This window comes from Cupressus sempervirens, chromosome 4 (assembly GCF_028749045.1).
Source record: "Cupressus sempervirens isolate cs-2001-9-10 chromosome 4, ASM2874904v1, whole genome shotgun sequence".
Classification (NCBI taxonomy): Eukaryota; Viridiplantae; Streptophyta; class Pinopsida; order Cupressales; family Cupressaceae; genus Cupressus; species Cupressus sempervirens.
This window is the reverse complement of record NC_143121.1, coordinates 495615773-495633190: the sequence shown is the minus strand read 5'-3', so window position 1 is coordinate 495633190 and position 17418 is coordinate 495615773. Positions and strand designations below refer to the sequence as shown.

At 37.7% G+C, this 17418-nt stretch overlaps 1 protein-coding gene across 1 annotated transcript in view; it reads left to right on the top strand.

Moving 5' to 3' along the window:
* The window catches only part of LOC149562105 (putative protein phosphatase 2C 25), a 92527-nt gene that overhangs the window by 55035 nt on the left and 20074 nt on the right, over positions 1-17418 (top strand). The window contains exons 2-3 of the mRNA XM_089825650.1: positions 119-486; positions 1623-1859. Coding sequence (XP_089681776.1) covers positions 119-486; positions 1623-1859 — 605 coding nt within the window. The remainder of the gene's footprint in view (positions 1-118; positions 487-1622; positions 1860-17418) is intronic.

Sequence of the window (17418 nt, the reverse complement as noted above, 5' to 3'; positions counted from 1 at the left end):
GTGTGTACATCTATTGTGTTCTATCATTTTTAAAATTTAACTCAAGATTTCAAGTTCACAATGTGATTTCAAGTCTTTGTGTAGTTGTCGGACTAATTTCTTTTCATTGATCTTATAGGATTTGCACGGGAAGAAGGGCGCATGTCAGACGAGGTTCTAAGGAGATCTTTTAATGCAACTGAAGAAGGATTTCTCGCACATGTGACTAGATCATGGAAAACAAAACCATTGGTTGCTGCAGTTGGATCATGCTGCTTAGTTGGAGTTATATGGGGTGAAAAGCTGTTTCTTGCCAATGTGGGGGATTCTCGGGCTGTTATGGGAAGTTTGGGAAGGTCTAATAAGAAGATAACAGCTGAGCAGCTTACCATGGATCATAATGCCAGTGTTGAGGAGGTCAGACAGGAGTTGAAAGCTCTTCACCCTGATGATTCCCGAATTGTTGTTAATAAGCATGGTGTGTGGCGTGTCAAAGGCATTATTCAGGTATTTATCAATATTCAAACTTGTTGAACTTATATGTTGTTGCGACATGCTTTTTATGCATTTTTGGCAGCATGGTATAGATCTCTTTGTGTGATGGACTTTCTTGTTGCCATTTTTCCAGATTGATTAAGTCTGTCTTCTGTTATTTTGCTCATAACACCTACCTTTGTTTTTTTAATTATTATTTTGTTTTCATAAGTAATGCATTTATATTCAGAAATACTGTTCATTTCATGTACAAGACACTTTATTCTCGAGAGAAAATCACTATGAATATAAATTTAAAAACTTGGAGATCTTAATATGATAGTTTTTGTGTTAGGGAATAAATGAATCAATGACAATCATTTATCTATGCAGTATACAACTAAGTTTTCACTTGCATTCAGACAGATGACTGAGTTTCCCTGATGGGAATCGGGGAGCCCGTTGCCAGGAATTGGGACTAAGTCTCTAGGACTTGCCAGGTCTGCTTGTCTTGAAATGTGCTGGTCCTGGCAAGTTTTTAACTCTGGTTAAAATCCATGTGAATCCATGCTGTTCAGGATTTTGAGGGGTAGCCAATTTTTCGCAAGTTTGCATATGGGTCTGAAGATGTTGATTTCCAAAGAATAAGAACAGGTTAAACAACATCCATAACAATCAGGCTATTGTGCACTGCCTTTTATTTTTTATGCAAAAATACTTTTCAAAGAAAAGAAGAAGAAATAAAGGCACTAATGATAGAGAATGGGAAGTTGCAATATAATGATTAGCAGTTTATTATATCTAAACAAATTCTAGTATTAGCAAAGGGATATTTTCATGTAAAAGCTGTTCTTTGAACAAGTTTATTGTTATGATGGCATAATTATTGTGGATAGTGTGGAGAAGGATGACCCACTCATGAGGCGTTTCTTTATTCTAGTTTGATGATTGGGTTTGAACTCAATTGAGTGCATATTTATTGAACCTTTTGTAATTCCCGGTCAGAGCTATATAAGTTGAGATCAATAGAATCATATCTTTGGAAATTTTTAATCACAGCTGTATAATCTGTTCAAGAAAACACATCTACAAATGAATTTGTTTTGAATTACTTTCTTCTTTTGATAGCTTTATGTACTTGAGCAAGCAGCCTAATACACACTTTGCAGGTTTCAAGGTCTATAGGGGATGTGTATCTGAAGAAGCCAGAATTTAACCTGGGCCCTGTTTACACAAAATTTCAGCTTTCAGAGCCACTTCATAGGCCTGTTTTAACAGCAGAACCCTCTATTTACACTTCAACTCTAAATCCTCAAGACAAATTTTTGATCTTTGCATCAGATGGTCTTTGGGAGCATCTTACCAATCAGAAAGCTGTCGAGATAGTTTATAATTATCCACGAGCGGTAATATCCTTTGCTTGTTCCTTTTGAGCTCCACTTTTAGTCATATTGTTATTTCTTGGTACAAAGTCATTTTTATTCTTTGGTCCAAGAATTGTTAATTGTATTTGCTCCTTCTCTCTTCTAATGTTGATATGCACATGTGGAAAAAATTGGGATCAAATGCACTTCATTTGTGCACTAAGTTGGGATTCTTTAACTTCCAAGTTACAATGATGTATGCACGTTTTGAAATTTGTATCTGTACAGCAACATTTTTTACTTGCAATATAATAACTGCACTGATTTCAAAATCTTTATAATTGAATTCTTATGGCTAAAATTGGCTTAAAGTCATCTCATTAGGATAAGAGTATGCCTAATCTTTCTTTTTTATTTGGTAAAAAATTTTGTATTTCTTACTGAAATTGGGTTTTAAGCATGGTCACACTAGGTGGGGCTACAAACAAGGAGCCACCTCCTGGAAGGAAGAACCCATTAACGGGTTTGTACAATTCATAAATGAAATTTAGCATCACCTTTGAATTACATCTTAGATGCATATTGACAGAACCCTCATTGTTCAACCTCTAGTCATTCTTCCTTGTCATCAACTTCCATCCTGCCTCGTAAATGGCAACCTTCTAGATGTTGTCAGCATAGTTGAGGACTCAATGAACTCATCACAACTTGATGTGGTTTACTGTTTGCTTCACTCAGAGTGTCGGCTTTTGCTGAGGCCCTCCCTTCTCAGCTACCTCCATTCTTAACTTATCAGAGGCTGGTTGAAAATACGTTGAAGCTCGAAACTGAAAACTTGACGCGTAAAGACACTGTGGCAAGTCTCACAGAGATAATCTCAATGCTCAAACTACAGACAGATTCCAATCTAGCTCGTTTGAGTAGCTTCTTTACCACTTTCACTACTGGAATAACGGGTATCAAGTTTGACTTAGGCTCGGTCACTTGGAGTTGGGAGAGCTAGACACCATGAAGGACAAGCAAACTGAAATTGTGGCTCGACATTGCTCCTTGCTAACTGAAATGGAGCAAAAAGCTAAAACTTGGGATTTCTTGCATGATAGTACTAGGGCTGCACCTCTTTTGGGTGTCGAGGAGTTGGTTCAAGGGAAGATTAATGATGAAAGGGAGAGGTGTGGTTGTGAACTTAATTTGCTGGTTAGGGGCCTTCCCGCTTCCTTGGTGGACCCCATTTCAGCCAGTCACTCCTTTCTTTGTGACCAACATGGCATCTTTGATATTACATTGGATAAACGTTGGTTTGGTCACTCTCTTACCTTGGATCCCTCTCTCTATCTGACAAAGTGCAAGCTCTTAGGGCAAAGAGGAAGTTATTTCCTCTTCCCATTAAGATATTCCTCGATGAGGATCTCACGAGATCACAAGTGGCAGAGTTGAAACAGGCTAAAGGCCCTGTTGTTGAGGCTAGACACAACGGTAAATGGGGAATCATTTGGAATCTCAGAGCAGTGATTTATGACCACCCCTAGTGATTGGGAATCGAGACGGTCTCGCCAACAATTGAACAAGAGCGAGTCCTCATCTTGCTCTCTTCTTGGTAATTGTGAAAATGAGAATGACACTTTATGGTCCTTGCCTAGTCTTTTTGGGGATGCGGTGGGGTTTGTAGACATTCTGGTTGTTACTGAGACTCACGAGATCCTTGTTCGTCCTCTTCCTAGATATGTTGGCTACTTGTGGCTGTCTGTTTGTAGAGATGAGGTCCATGCTTCTGGGGGTGATTGTACTTTTGGTGGCGTTGCATGTTTAGCCAACGATGGTCTCTTCAGCTCTATCTTAGTTGTTCATTCCGACACCTATGCTAGATTCTTGTAGATCCGTATTGGTCATGCGAGTTGCTATCACAGTGATATCTTCATGGTTGTTTGTTACTTTCCACCAATCTCTTCGCCATATCCCATTCACAACACTGAGGATGGGGACCTCTTTATGGACATGCACAAGTGCATCTTCAAGTTTGCGGCTATGGGTGATATTATTATACTGGGGACATGGCTACTATTCTGACCTTACTTGCATTTCAGAGATTGATTTTGCCAGCATGGGTTTGTAGTGTACCTCTAAGGATTGCCTGGGGCCTTTCTATTAATGGTTGCCATCTTTAGCTTTTTGAGTCTTTTGGGCCGATGATTCTGAATGATCTCTCGTGATTACCCATGCATCCTTCATTCCCTCCCTCCGCAGTTTCACTACATCCTAGCTCCCGCTAGCCAATCATACCCTCCTCAGTATCGCAATTCATTCTCCCCCCACTCTCCATCCCCTCTTGCCCACCCCCTACTGCGCCTCACACCGTACTCGCACCCGTACCCTCTTCCTCTTCCAGGAGAGTGACCAGGGACTCTTCTTCCTCCATTGCAAATGTCTCCTACCCCCTGATTGCTTCATGGACTCTAGCCAAGTTTCTTCCATGTTTGACTTAATGGCCATAACAACTTGGGATTCGATTCTCCAGTCGATTCTCCTCTCCATCTTGTTGGTTCCCAAAATTGCAGATTGGAATCCTACAAGTCTTGCCAACTCGATGCTGGGATATCCAATTGGTTATGGCCAACTTGATGGAAATGAATAGTGTAGTTTGAGTTCCCTGCACTTCTGGCTCTGCAAGGCCAAGGCGGGTGTATCTGATCCTAAACAAATCACTCAAGTCCAAGATACGTATAGTAGATTGATTACAATGCGAATGTGATGAAAGTTTTCCTAATGGCAAGAATTATAGATAACTTCAAATTTGCAAATAATGAATTAAGAATAGTAAGTGAATATATAAATTTGAGAATGTTTTAAATAAAAAATAATTATGGATGATTGCAACAAATGAATATATTAATTCTTCAAAGGAAAGATATAAAATAATTGCCAGCGTATGAATTGTGAATCAAGAGTAATATAAAGACTAGTGCCAAAATCAAAAGGGTGATAGAGTCAGTATTATAAGTTTAAAACGTACAACTTTATAAAATTCTACACACATCAATTATAAATAATTTAGTAATCAAGATGTGACAGATAAAATATACGGACGCAATTTTAAAATAGTCTAGAATGTATTTTAGCTCCTGACCAGATCAGATTCGGAAACAATTCAATATTTCTCAATATCTATGATATTCGATTTTAAAATGCTATAATTGATCTTGTCTACTTATCTATCATATAAACTATATATAGAATTAAAAATAATTATAAAGGACAAAACTATATAACATTTGAACTCTAAAGCTTCATAAAAATAAAATAAAATAAACATTTCTTAGTGATCATGCTGAAAATAAAATTGCAATGGAGACACTCCTTATGGATGATCCAATGTAGTTTGATTCTAGAATCACATGTAAATATATTTACTCAATAATCCATAATTCACGAGCTTAGTTAAAAAAATCCATATCTTTACCAATGAAAGAATAAAATATATCAAAGTGCATAGGATATGTAATTTTTTTTATATGAATATGAAGTGTGTATATTATTAATTGTATCTATTTGTGTTGTACATCTCAAATTTATAAAGGGTGGAAGGGTATTCACTCAACCATCACACCTCTTCAAAACTAATAACCAACCAATGTTAATAGTAATATAACTTTAATATAATTTAATTTTGTCTAACATAACCGGTGGTATATCCTTATTATTTCCATCGCACATGCTTATACTCCTATTTCCCATTTCTCGCATGCCTCCATTCTCAGGCCTCTAGACAACTCCCCTTTCAAATTTTTTGTGTTTTACATCTCAAATTTATAAAGGATGGAAGGGTATCCACTCAACCATCACACCTCTTCAAAACTAATAACCAACCAATGTTAATGGTAATTTTGTCTAACATAACCGGTGGTATATCCTTATAATTTCCATCGCACACGCACCTACTCCTATTTCCCATTTCCCGCATGCGTCCATTCTCAGGCTCTAGATAACTCCCCTTTCAAAATTCAAACTAGAAGGGTTCCCGTAAGTGACATTCTGGGCATTTTCTCTCAACTACATACACTTCAGGAATGCTTCCAAAATATCCCTCCATCGTGATATTGGTTCACGGTACTGCAGAGAATACATTCACGATCTAGTTCTATGAACAAATCCCTCATCCGCTTCAGCACCTGCAAACAAAAACAAAAGAGGAGTTAGATGTTTTGATAAACAAAGTTAAATGATGTGAACTTGTTATGAATGCTTCAGATGTCTTTCGAATTTGACTTGGACAGAACAGGGACTTAGCCATGATAATTTCATTAACGGCAATAATAATAATTTTTTCATAACCGTCCCTTCTGTTTTATCACATGTTGCCATATAGAGTGATATTTTCATTGCCAGGAGTGCAGAAGCTGATAGACGCAATGTTTAATTAATTGTGCCATATATAGTATTTGCATTAGCCAAGTTAATGCCATAGTGTAATACGTTTGGTGTTCTGGGTATTCCAGACAGACCTCTTTATCGGGCGTCATTCTTATACAAGCTTCCTTGATGTAAACTCACGATACCATCTCCATCATTTTGTCAAGTGCTTTCTGATTTGGAGTCCCCTTCAGACGTGTGTGAATGGCTTCTCATTCTTCATTTGTGTGCATCTCAACAAAATTCTCCATCTCACACTATTAATGTCCCCAATTGGAGATGGTCCACCACAAGTTTGTGCATCATGTTCAGCAATTGAAGGCATTTGCTTAGCACCCAACTTCAAACTATTCTGATAGAATCGAAAACCAGATTACATAATTTTAGAACTGTTACATATTCTATCACTTGTAGTCTGAGGAAACTTATTTCAATTCTGAAATCAAGTGTTATGGACTGGTGCTTTAGTGCAGAAAAAGGATGAGTCTGCCTGAAATAAATCACAAGTATTAGTGTTGAACTTGCATCTCTATTGCTTATCTGCTGCATGCTTGAGTGTTTCTGTCTGTTAAACAGAATACATGTCTTCCAAAACATTGCAAATAGCCTCAGTGATGTAGATTCACTTCAGCAACAGGAGGTTTCTACTCCGTACAGTTCCATCAGCACAAGGAGACTACACGCTCTTGTCAATGCATTGGTTACAAACATTAAGCAAAGTTCACCTAACATGACATGTATGAGCACTGGAATAAATATTCACCTTTTATCCTTAATGAACTGGCTTCAAGAGTTTAGCCTCTGACAAGAGAGGACATTAGTAATTCATGGAAATATTATTCATGCTGAATGATCATTTCTGAAGCTCTATAATATCTATCCACTAATGCAAGGGACAAGTAAATATTTTGCCATTATCTTGCTAATTGTGGCACTAAAACGTTTTTATGGAAACCCTCAACAATGATGCATGAACCAAATCATAGTAGCTATTTCATTATATTTGCTAGATGGCATTTGTTACTATTTGCTTAGACTGAATATGATACGGTTCAAAATTCATATGAATATGGAAGTATTCACTGATTACTGTTCTCAAATCTGAGTACTGACACCCAAATTAGTATAATGAAATCAGAATTCATTAATTGATGCTTTTGATGTATTTAGTTTTATCCACTTTCTCCTTTGTCCATGTTGATGCTGTTTGTATTGCAGAAAGCATTGCCATTTCATGAACGTTTGAATATTGAGAATGTATACAGTCATACATGAAGATTCTCCCCTTGGCATGGAATTTGGAACTCTAAATTCTGCCAGAGTTTAGAGTTCCATCAGTGGCTCTCGTTGGGGACATGGTATCCCAACTATCTCTGGAGAAGCAGACCGAGTATCCATGCCTAGCATGATGCACATGAAATTGGGCGGCCCCATGCCCCCCAAAAATGAACACTGATTCTTTCCTCTATCAAACACCTGATTTTGATCATGTAACACTTTAAACATTGCTGAATTAGATGCATCATGTTGTTCCCTAGGAAAATCTGGTCAGTTAGAAAATCTATTGTACACATGATTTGGAGGAGGCACCTTTCAGTATTGACATGTATGAGCACCGGAATAAATAATCAACTTTTCTCCTGAATGAACTGGCTCCAAGTGTTTAGCTTCTGACAAGAAAGGACATTAGTAATTCATGGAAATATTATTCATGCTGAATGATCATTTCTGAAGCTCTATAATATCTATCCATTAATGCAAGGCACAAGTAAATATTTTGCCATCATCTGCTAATTGTGGCACTAAAACTTTTTTATGGAAACCCTCAACAGTGATGCATGAACCAAATCATAGTAGCTATTCCATTATATTTGCTAGATGGTATTTGTTACTATTTCCTTAGATTGAATATGATACAGTTCAAAATTCATATGAATATGGAAGTATTCACTGATTACTGTTCTCAAATCTCAATACTGACGCCCAAATTGGTATAATGAAATCAGAATTCATTAATTGATGCTTTTGATCTATTTAGTTTTATCCACTTTCTCCTTTGTCCATGTTGATGCTGTTTTTATTGCAGAAAGCATTGCAATTTCATGAATGTTTGAATAATGAGAATGTACGCATAGTCATACATGAAGATTCTCCCCTTGGCATGGAATTTGGACCTCTAAATTCCATAGTTGGAAAACTCGCCAAAGCCAAAAACTCGCCAAGCCCCCCAAAAGTTTAATCGGGAAAAACTCAGTGATTTAAAAAAAAAACTTGGGAGCCTTAAAAAACCACTGAAATTTAATTAAAAATACATTTTTTTTGCAAAATTTAATGAGATAAAATAGATAAGATAAGATAATGATATTAATGTCCAACAAAAGACCACCAAAAGGTCTATGGGACTGGAGGGTTACAACGGTGAGGCTGATAACAGCAGGATCACACAAATGTGTCCGAAAACAAAAGCATCTAATAAGTTAATCAAAGAGAACACAAAAGAAACAAACATAGTTTAGATATATATAAATGCATAGTTGGTACAAAATCACATTCTCATGTGGAATGTTCATGGCATGAAGCAAAATAGTAAATAGTTTCAATCTGTTAAACTAGAAGTAAATACTAAATACATCAATACAATCACATCTTCCTCTTTCCAGCTGCACTAATAGGAAAGCGAGGAGATCTAGTCCTCGAAGAAGTGCCCCGCATTGGGATTGGGCGTGAGCTGCGTGACTGTGAAGTCTGTGGCTGTGCCTCCTCACTCGACATCCCTATTGACTAGCGCGATGTCTTGGAAGAGGATGTATCTTCTCCTTTATGTGGCACTGGTAATGCCTCGTCCTTTGAGCTTGAATCATCATCGTCCTCGTCCTCAATGTCATCCATTGTGAAATAAAAATTTGTTCCACCATCCCCTTCCATGGTCTGCCTCTCCGAATCGGCGATCTCATCTGTTGAAAACAATGGACTTGGCTCCTGTGTTGTCCAATTAGAATAAGGATCTATCTCTTTTAGATCAAGTTGACTAGGTAGTGTTGAACTCTGTGCCCTTTTTATGCACAACTTAAGATTATAGTGCACATAAACAAGGTTATTAAGCCGTCTTTGAGTCATTCTGTTTCTTTTCTTTGTGTGTGGATGGACTCAAATAAGCTCCAATTGCGCTCACAATGGGATTGGGCTACAATGTTGGCATAGGACTCTGAGAGCAAAATTTTTTAAACTAGGGGTATTGCCACCCCAACTTGCCTACCAACCATCTGCAAAACAAAATATAAAAAGTTGTAAAGCAATGGAAAAAGACAATCAGGAAACACAACTTATCAATTTGCAAAAGTTTTAAATTTTGACGCTTTACCTGGTGCTTGAGTAGCTCTTGCTCTTTGCTCACATAGAAGAGAACAAATTACCCCTCGATTCCACATAGACTTGTTGTTCGGTTACAACAAGGTCTCTCTCTGCTTCATTGGATAATATTCTCTCAATACATTTAGAGAGACCTTCCATGACCTCTTCGTTAGGATCTGAGTAGGAATCATCAGCCTTAAAACAAATAGAAAATGATATCAAGTCTTACTACACAACTTTGAAAAGCAAAGTAAAATAAAGTCTTAGTAAAATCTCAACTTCAAGGACAATCAGAGTACCTGAATTCGGAGTTGAGGAAGTAGCCTGCTGCATGAATGGATTGGTGGAGCATATTGGTCCACCTCCTATCAATTATTTCCCAAATGGGGTGAAATTTGAGTCTGTCTACATGATAGTAATTTCTAACAGCCTCTTTGGCCTTATCCATGGCCTCATAAAGACCTCCAATTGGGGATTGTTGCCCATCACATATGTGCAAGACTCTGACCAGGGGCATAGACATCTACTTTTGAAATTTGAAAAATACAAATTAGTTAATAACATAGTAAGTTATGATTAATAATGAAACTTGAATCAACTAAAAATATAATGTTTTGAATCTTGATTCTTGAAGTTACCTCCACAATCTCCTTAGCCTTTGCAAAAAAAACTATCATCAAAGACTATTTGTGCCACAGCCTCTCCTTCGGTCTTCTTTGAGTAAGATGAAGCAACTCAATCGACACACAAAAACATTTGTTTTAGAGCCAATATGTGGTTGAGAATACTTTGCAATGTCAAGAACACCGTTGCAAACCTTATCATAGCGGGTCTCACCAATTCTTTGCCTTTAGTGGTCTTTCTCATCAAACTGAAAACTCATGGGTGATTATAGATATATTTGGTGACTCACCTAGCATCTTCCACAACCGGACTCACCCAATCAAGTTTTCCTTTGTCCTCCAAAAGAAGGTCAAGCATAAGGTGACCAAAAATGTGTGGGATGCCTCTCTTGGAGGATTCTACCTAAAAGATTAGTAGAAAATCAATAATTAGTTACAAACTTTCCATATTTACATCAAATCTAAATTGAATGATACCATAGCATTACTTTCATGATTCATATTGAATATAAAAAATTAAATTTACCTGCTGCCACATATGCTGCTGCATTATGATGATTTGCACCACATTCTCTACTCCCACCTCCACGACAACATTCTCCAACATTAAAGCCAATGTGTGTGCATTTTTCACTTTGTTGGAGGTGTCAACAGATCTCCAAAACACCACATCATCTTTGCAAGCAACCAAGAAATTAATATTGGTTCTACTTCTTCCATCTGTCCACCCATCAGATAAAGTGGTGCAATCATATTTCTTCCACTCTTTCTTTTGTTCTTCTATCAATACTCTTGCCCTACCAAACTGTATGGTCAAGCAACCTACAAAATTTAGGTGTAATAAAGTATTAGTAAAAAATAAGAAATAACAATTAAGATTTAAAATATAACAATCAATTGAAGTGAATCACAATTATTTACAATTATTAAATAGTAAAGTACTAACCTTCCACTCAAATCCTTGTGAGAAGGTGGCTTGTACCCTTTTCTTGATATTGAAATTGCATTCACCAAATCCAACCAATAGGGACTATCAGCCGCATACATTGACATATTGTTGAAAAACTAAAAATCAGTTGCTGCAATATCAGTTTGCTTATACACCTCCTTGTACCATCTAGTGCCCTCTAATGATGGTTGTGATCCAGCTGTGTTCCTGGACACAAAATAACTCCCTATCCCTAATGTGGATGGTGATGAAGAACTAGGAAATGTAGAAGTGGAACCGGCAAAAGAGGCATTTTGTTTGCGGATCCGTGGGCCACGAAGAGATCTTGGTATGTTCTCAAGTGCTTCTTCTTCTTCTTGCATATCAAAAGGAGCTCCTTGAGATTTAGCTATGGCTGCCCTCATAGCTAATTTCACCCTCTCCCTATTCAATTTTTTCTCTTCAACAGCTGCAAGTAGTGCATTGATGAATTTTTTTTCTTCTTTAGTTACCTTGAGATAAAGATTTGAATCATGTTTCTTTATGCCTGCAACGTGGTATTTGAAGCGGTTTATGCCTTTAGAAATAAGTTTTTCACATGGAATGCATATAACCTTCCCAACATCATTTGGAGTTTCATAGGCATACCGTTATGCCTTATCTCTTGCATTTCTAGGCCGAGTGCTTATATATCCAGATGGTCATGGTGTTTGTGGCCACTCTTCGTTCGGATTTGTCATGCTTTTTTAATGTTTAACTACTGCCTTGCACATAAATTTATAGAAAAATGAATAAACAAAGTTAGAACAACTAGGGTTTGTTTTTAAAAATTCTTACATATTTTTCAAAAAGTTTTGTGAAACATAGAGCTGAATGGCTTTCAAATGATCTAAACAGAGTTAAAATGCTTTTAAATGCTTTGAATTTATTTACAAGCAACATAAAAAACAATAGAGCATTTTTTAAAACTATAAAAAGTTTTCCAACTATGATAAATAGAACATACCTGGAAAGAGATTTGTCTTCTAAAACCGGTTAGAATCCTCCACAAATCCACTCAAATCCACCTTGAATCACTTGCAATCACCTAAGAATGCCTCCAAACCTTCTTCTCTCCACACATCAAGCCTCTAGAGTGCACAAATGCAACTGACGTTGCAAAAAAATGGACTTTTTGCACTATATTGCTATCATAGTGCGCGAGTTTTTTAATTATGACTGTCACCGCGAGTTTTAAACAAAAACTCGTTGATTACTTGTTGATTAATTGGCGATTTTTTTTCCCCGGCCGAGTACTTAAATCCTGCAAGTTTTTACAGGAAGAACTCGCCAAACTGGAAAACTTGGCGAGTTCTCCAACTATGCTAAATTCTGCCATAATTTAGAGTTCCATCACATCCCACACCATACTGCTCACTCCTCCCTTAGCCTCAAATGCCATAAAACCTGCCCTATTTGAACCATTGGTATGATGATGAGTGTAAAAAATTTCACCGCTCTTTACACTCGACCTTTGTTGCTAGCTCCCCTTCCTACACTCATCTACGTTTCTCTTACCACTGCTTACTTTGGCATAAGAAGTAGCTATTCATTGCTTTTCAGTGTAGATCCTTTTGTGATAGGCTTATTTGTAACCCCAAGCATTTCTAGTGCACCTTGTTCCCTCAGCATCCCCCTAGGCTTTCACCCTTGACCTTCGGTCCCTCGCCTCCCATACCTTCGTGCTTTATGATATTCCTGGCCTACCCTCTTTTTGCTTCACCCCCTTTTCACATTGCTACATTTTCAGCACTAGGTGGGTAGACATAGTTGCTCTCTCTCGTTGCCGTATCATCATCGGTTGAGACTATAATTGCCATCACTGGTCGACAGATCAGCATTCACGAGGCCATAAGATCCATGGGATGCAACAGTGCAATGAATGAGGAAGGGTTCTACGCTTTACACATTTTTTAATAGTGTGGTTTTCATTGTTTTCTTGACTCTTGGTTGAGGCACGTGATCTATCCAAAACATTAGTCGGGTGTTACTTCCGACCCTGACAACTATAGGACCATCATGATTGGGTACACCTTTGCCAAACTTTATGCCACAATGTTGAACACTATCTTATCCAGCATGCTTGACAGGTGACTTTGTTGTGCCATGGGCCAGGCTGGATTTCGTATAGACTATTAGACTATGGACCATATTTTGACTCTACGTACTATTATTGAGGAGGCCTGGCACCGCTTGGGCGAAAGTCTACTGATGTTTTGTGGACCTTCATAAGGCCTCTGATTTTCCAGAGACTTAGAGATATTGGGATTTCTGAGATGTTATTGACAATTATTATGAGGCTCTATGAGATTGTTGAGAGAAGATTTAGGACACTCGAGGGTTTCTCCGATACTATTTTGAGCATTATTGGTGTGAAACAGGGTTGCCCTCTCTCGCCCATGTTATTCAACATCTACATGGATGAGGCTGAAGCATTTCTCAGGAACTCTTCGCACCCTGTTGATGGATGTTACTTGCATTAGGTTATGATCTCCAACCTTCTCTTTGTTGTCGATGTGGCTTTTATGCTCTCCTCTTCGGAGGGTCTTCAGAGGCTTCTTGATAGGCTTGCATCCTTTTGGGACTTACGCCAACTTGTTTTGAACTTGAGCAAGACTCGATTCATGGTCTTCAATTGCTTGAAGATTTCGCATTTACATTTTCACTTTTAGGGTCAGGGGGTCGAGATTACTTCTCTTATACTTACCTCGGGGTTAAGTGCTTTGGACCTCACTTTAGCTTGAGACCATCCATTTAGCCTAGGATAGGCAATGGGATGGGTCCCTTGCCATTTTGAAGGGATATTGCTTTAGAGATCATTTTTAGGATATTATGTCTAAGTTATCCCTCCTGGGCTCCTTAGTTAGACCGATTGTTCTTTGTGGCTCCATGGTGTGGGGCCCCTCCCTCAAATCAGATTAGGCCTCAATCAAGCGAGTTCAGATGCTTCTCCTCCAGGGATTATCAGATGCCATCGGTCCACTTACTATATTATTCTTGTTGAGTTTGGGGCTTAACCCCTTCACGTTGGGGGATACCTTTGATTTGATTTGGTTTCTCCACTATCTCCATGGCTTTGTCGACTTAGCGGCAGGTTGACATTGCTAATTTTATTTGGCTTATTGTTCTTAAGTTGTCATTGCCGACGTTGACATTGCCACTAGGGCTTATTGGTACGCTCAAGCCACTACTTTGTTAGGTGCTATTGGGATCGGAATTGACAGCCTTCCCCCCTTCTAGTTCTTGTTGGATGCTCCTGCTCACTTCCTAACTTCTTAGCAAGTGCTGAACGGGTGTGTTAGACTTGACATTTATAGGCACAACATTTCTACGACTTGGAGTAATCCCCCAGGTGGGTTACATTTGCAAATGGCCTTCTACACTGAGCAACTTTTGGATATTTAGGATGGGATTATTGCATGCCAAGGTTATTTGTCACGACAATTGTGCCATGCTCTGCGTATTTGTCTGGCTTCCTTTTGGGTTGATTCTCATAGGCTTCGGATACAGACTACTCACCACATTAATAGGGAGGACCGGATTTGTTGGCTATGTACCTTAGCTGAATCGGAGATTAAGACCTATCTTTTTTTCCGATGTGCTACCTACTATGAGATTAAAGGGAGATACTACTGCTTGTTCAAAGATTGTTGGTCCTTCTCAACCTTCTTCAGGTATATGGATTAGAGATGTCTCGTGTTTTACCTTCGGGAAACCATACAATTCCGCGACGATACTTGGCAATGTCTTTTTCCTCTGAGCTAGGCCTCGACTTAACTTATCAACGACTTCTTCTCGCTTTTGTCTCTTGCTCAGGGTGTGAAGCGTTTGGTCAACACTTCTACCATTAGTCATTCTGGATCCATGAGTCATTGTAGTAGGCTATCTTGACAACGTCACCCCTCTAGGAGTACTCAAAGATGCACTAGGATTCTTGGTTTCCCTTGGCCTTACTCTTTTATTCTGGACTTCTTTGCACCTAGGAGGCATCCCTAGTCCTTGCCTTGGTGGTGTTCTTGTTCTTGTCCTTGCTTTGGCTTCTCTTTCACCTTTTTGTTTTCTTTTGTTCTGCTCTTTCCCGTACACCGTTTGGTGGTCTTGTTGTTGTTAGTCTCCTTGGATGTATGCTTTTAGTCCCTTAGATCCTTTTCGTGGTTTCTTGTTGGACATTAATAAATTTATATTATCTACAAGTTGTATTCTTTTATTTTGCTTCAATCCAATGGTACTTTCTCATTGCCTTGCAATAAACTCCTGCTATTAAGAATACCTTCATACCATGAGCTATATGTGTGAAGATAGTCAAATTGATTTGTATTAGTTGCTGATCTAAAAACTTCAGCAAGCTGATCTAGTGGAGCACTTTTCTCATATGCAATTTTCACTTGGATCCCATATCAATATTGGAAATTTGCAATTGCCAATCCTCAATCCTTCTTGTGGTGTAGGTTGCTTTTGTTGTGCCGCTTTGATATAATCACAATCAATATAATTTGAATAAGGATAAACCTCAAGATCCATCTCAAAAGAATGGGTTATTAAAAGATATCTTTCATCCAATTCAAAAAGTTGTCATTTGAAAAAGATTGAAATTATTCTTGTTCACCTGATTAGTCCACGCTTCATGCTAGTACAACTCTGTACTTACATCTAGATTTTTTATGAAATTGATCTGAATTAAAATCCTCTTGAAATGTATGAAGCTCATCAATTACCTCATATTTCTTTATACTTTTCTTCATTTTCTCTCTTGTTAAAGTAATCCGTGTTAACCCCAAATGACAACGCTGATAATGTTTGTGGAAGAGTCATATCAGTTGTTATGTTGTCATTGATGTCAAACATGATTGGTAAGAGATTATGCTAATTAGTAGAGTGCCATATCATTTGATTGATGAAGAGGATTTGAAGAAGTATAATGGTGAAGAAAGTATTGATAAGTGTATGGATTTCAATGGGCACTTGATGAATTAGACTTTTATAGTATAATGTTGATTTGATTGTTTTACATGATTTGATTTAGTGTTGTTATCATGTTTGATTAAGTATTGAAATCATGATTTGAGAAGACAAAGAGATAGCAAGTTGCGTCGAGCTAGTCAGTTTGGTTGGTGAATGAAGAACTCAGTTGTCACCAAACGCGCGTAAAGTGAATGAAGGATGATCAATATTAACCAAGCAAGAACAGTGTTAACCGAGTGTAGTATTAACTGAGTGAGGTGTGGTGTTAATTGAGCAAGAGAAATAAGAATAGTTTGGAAGAGAATTGATTTGAGGCCGATATTTGATGAAAATAAAGATTGTTCGAGAAGTTGTGAAGATAAGGATGGAGTTAGTTATGAGATCTATGGTTGGAGAAATTCAAAGAAGATTTGAAGAAGATTTAATAATTCAAAATGAATCACAAAGTTCAAGGTGAAGGTTTGATACTTGAGTGTCTAGATTCAATGAATCTGAGCAGGATGAAGATTGGACGGTTGTGATTAAGCGGCAAAACAGAAAAGAGTCTAGTGAAGCGGCAATAAGTTGTCTATTTAAGAGATGAACAAGATGTTCATTGTTGCTGATCAAGTTATATGTGAAGAAGAAGAAAGAAGGTGAAATCGAGTAGAGCAACATTGTGAGATCTAGCAAGTGAAGTGTGAAGTTAATGTGTATGTGAGAGGACCAGTTAGAAGGAAGAAAGAGGATGTACAGAGGACAAGGTATGAGTGAAATGGAGATCTGATCAAGCAAAGGTAGTTTCTATTTCAAATAGATCATCTTACTGTTACAATCTAACCATTGTAGAAGAAAATCTCTTAATCAAGTGGACTTAACAATCCAGTTTGTAAACCCATTTGTATGGTGTCATTCCTTTGAATGTTTGTAAGCCCTTTAGAGTAGGCCACTCTTATTAAGGAGTGATAAGATCTGGATGATCTTTTGTGTAAATCCTCTAACAAGGTCACATTAACAATGTGCATGTAACCTTTAACATGGTTGGCTCGTAACACAACTCACTTCAAAAGGGTGAATTTTTTGGGTTGCCGGCCCTAGGTGGTTTTTCCCTTCACAGGGTTTTCACTTAATACTTTTTTGAAATTGTGTGAATATTGAATGTGTTGCATGTTATTTCATGTTTCTTATTTTATGTTGCAATTTGGTATACAAATGAAGTTTACTTGGATACTTGGTGTATGAATTTAATAGTTTACTGGAAACATTAAGTTGAATGATATTGGGAAGTTTAATTTGTTTATCATGGTAGTTA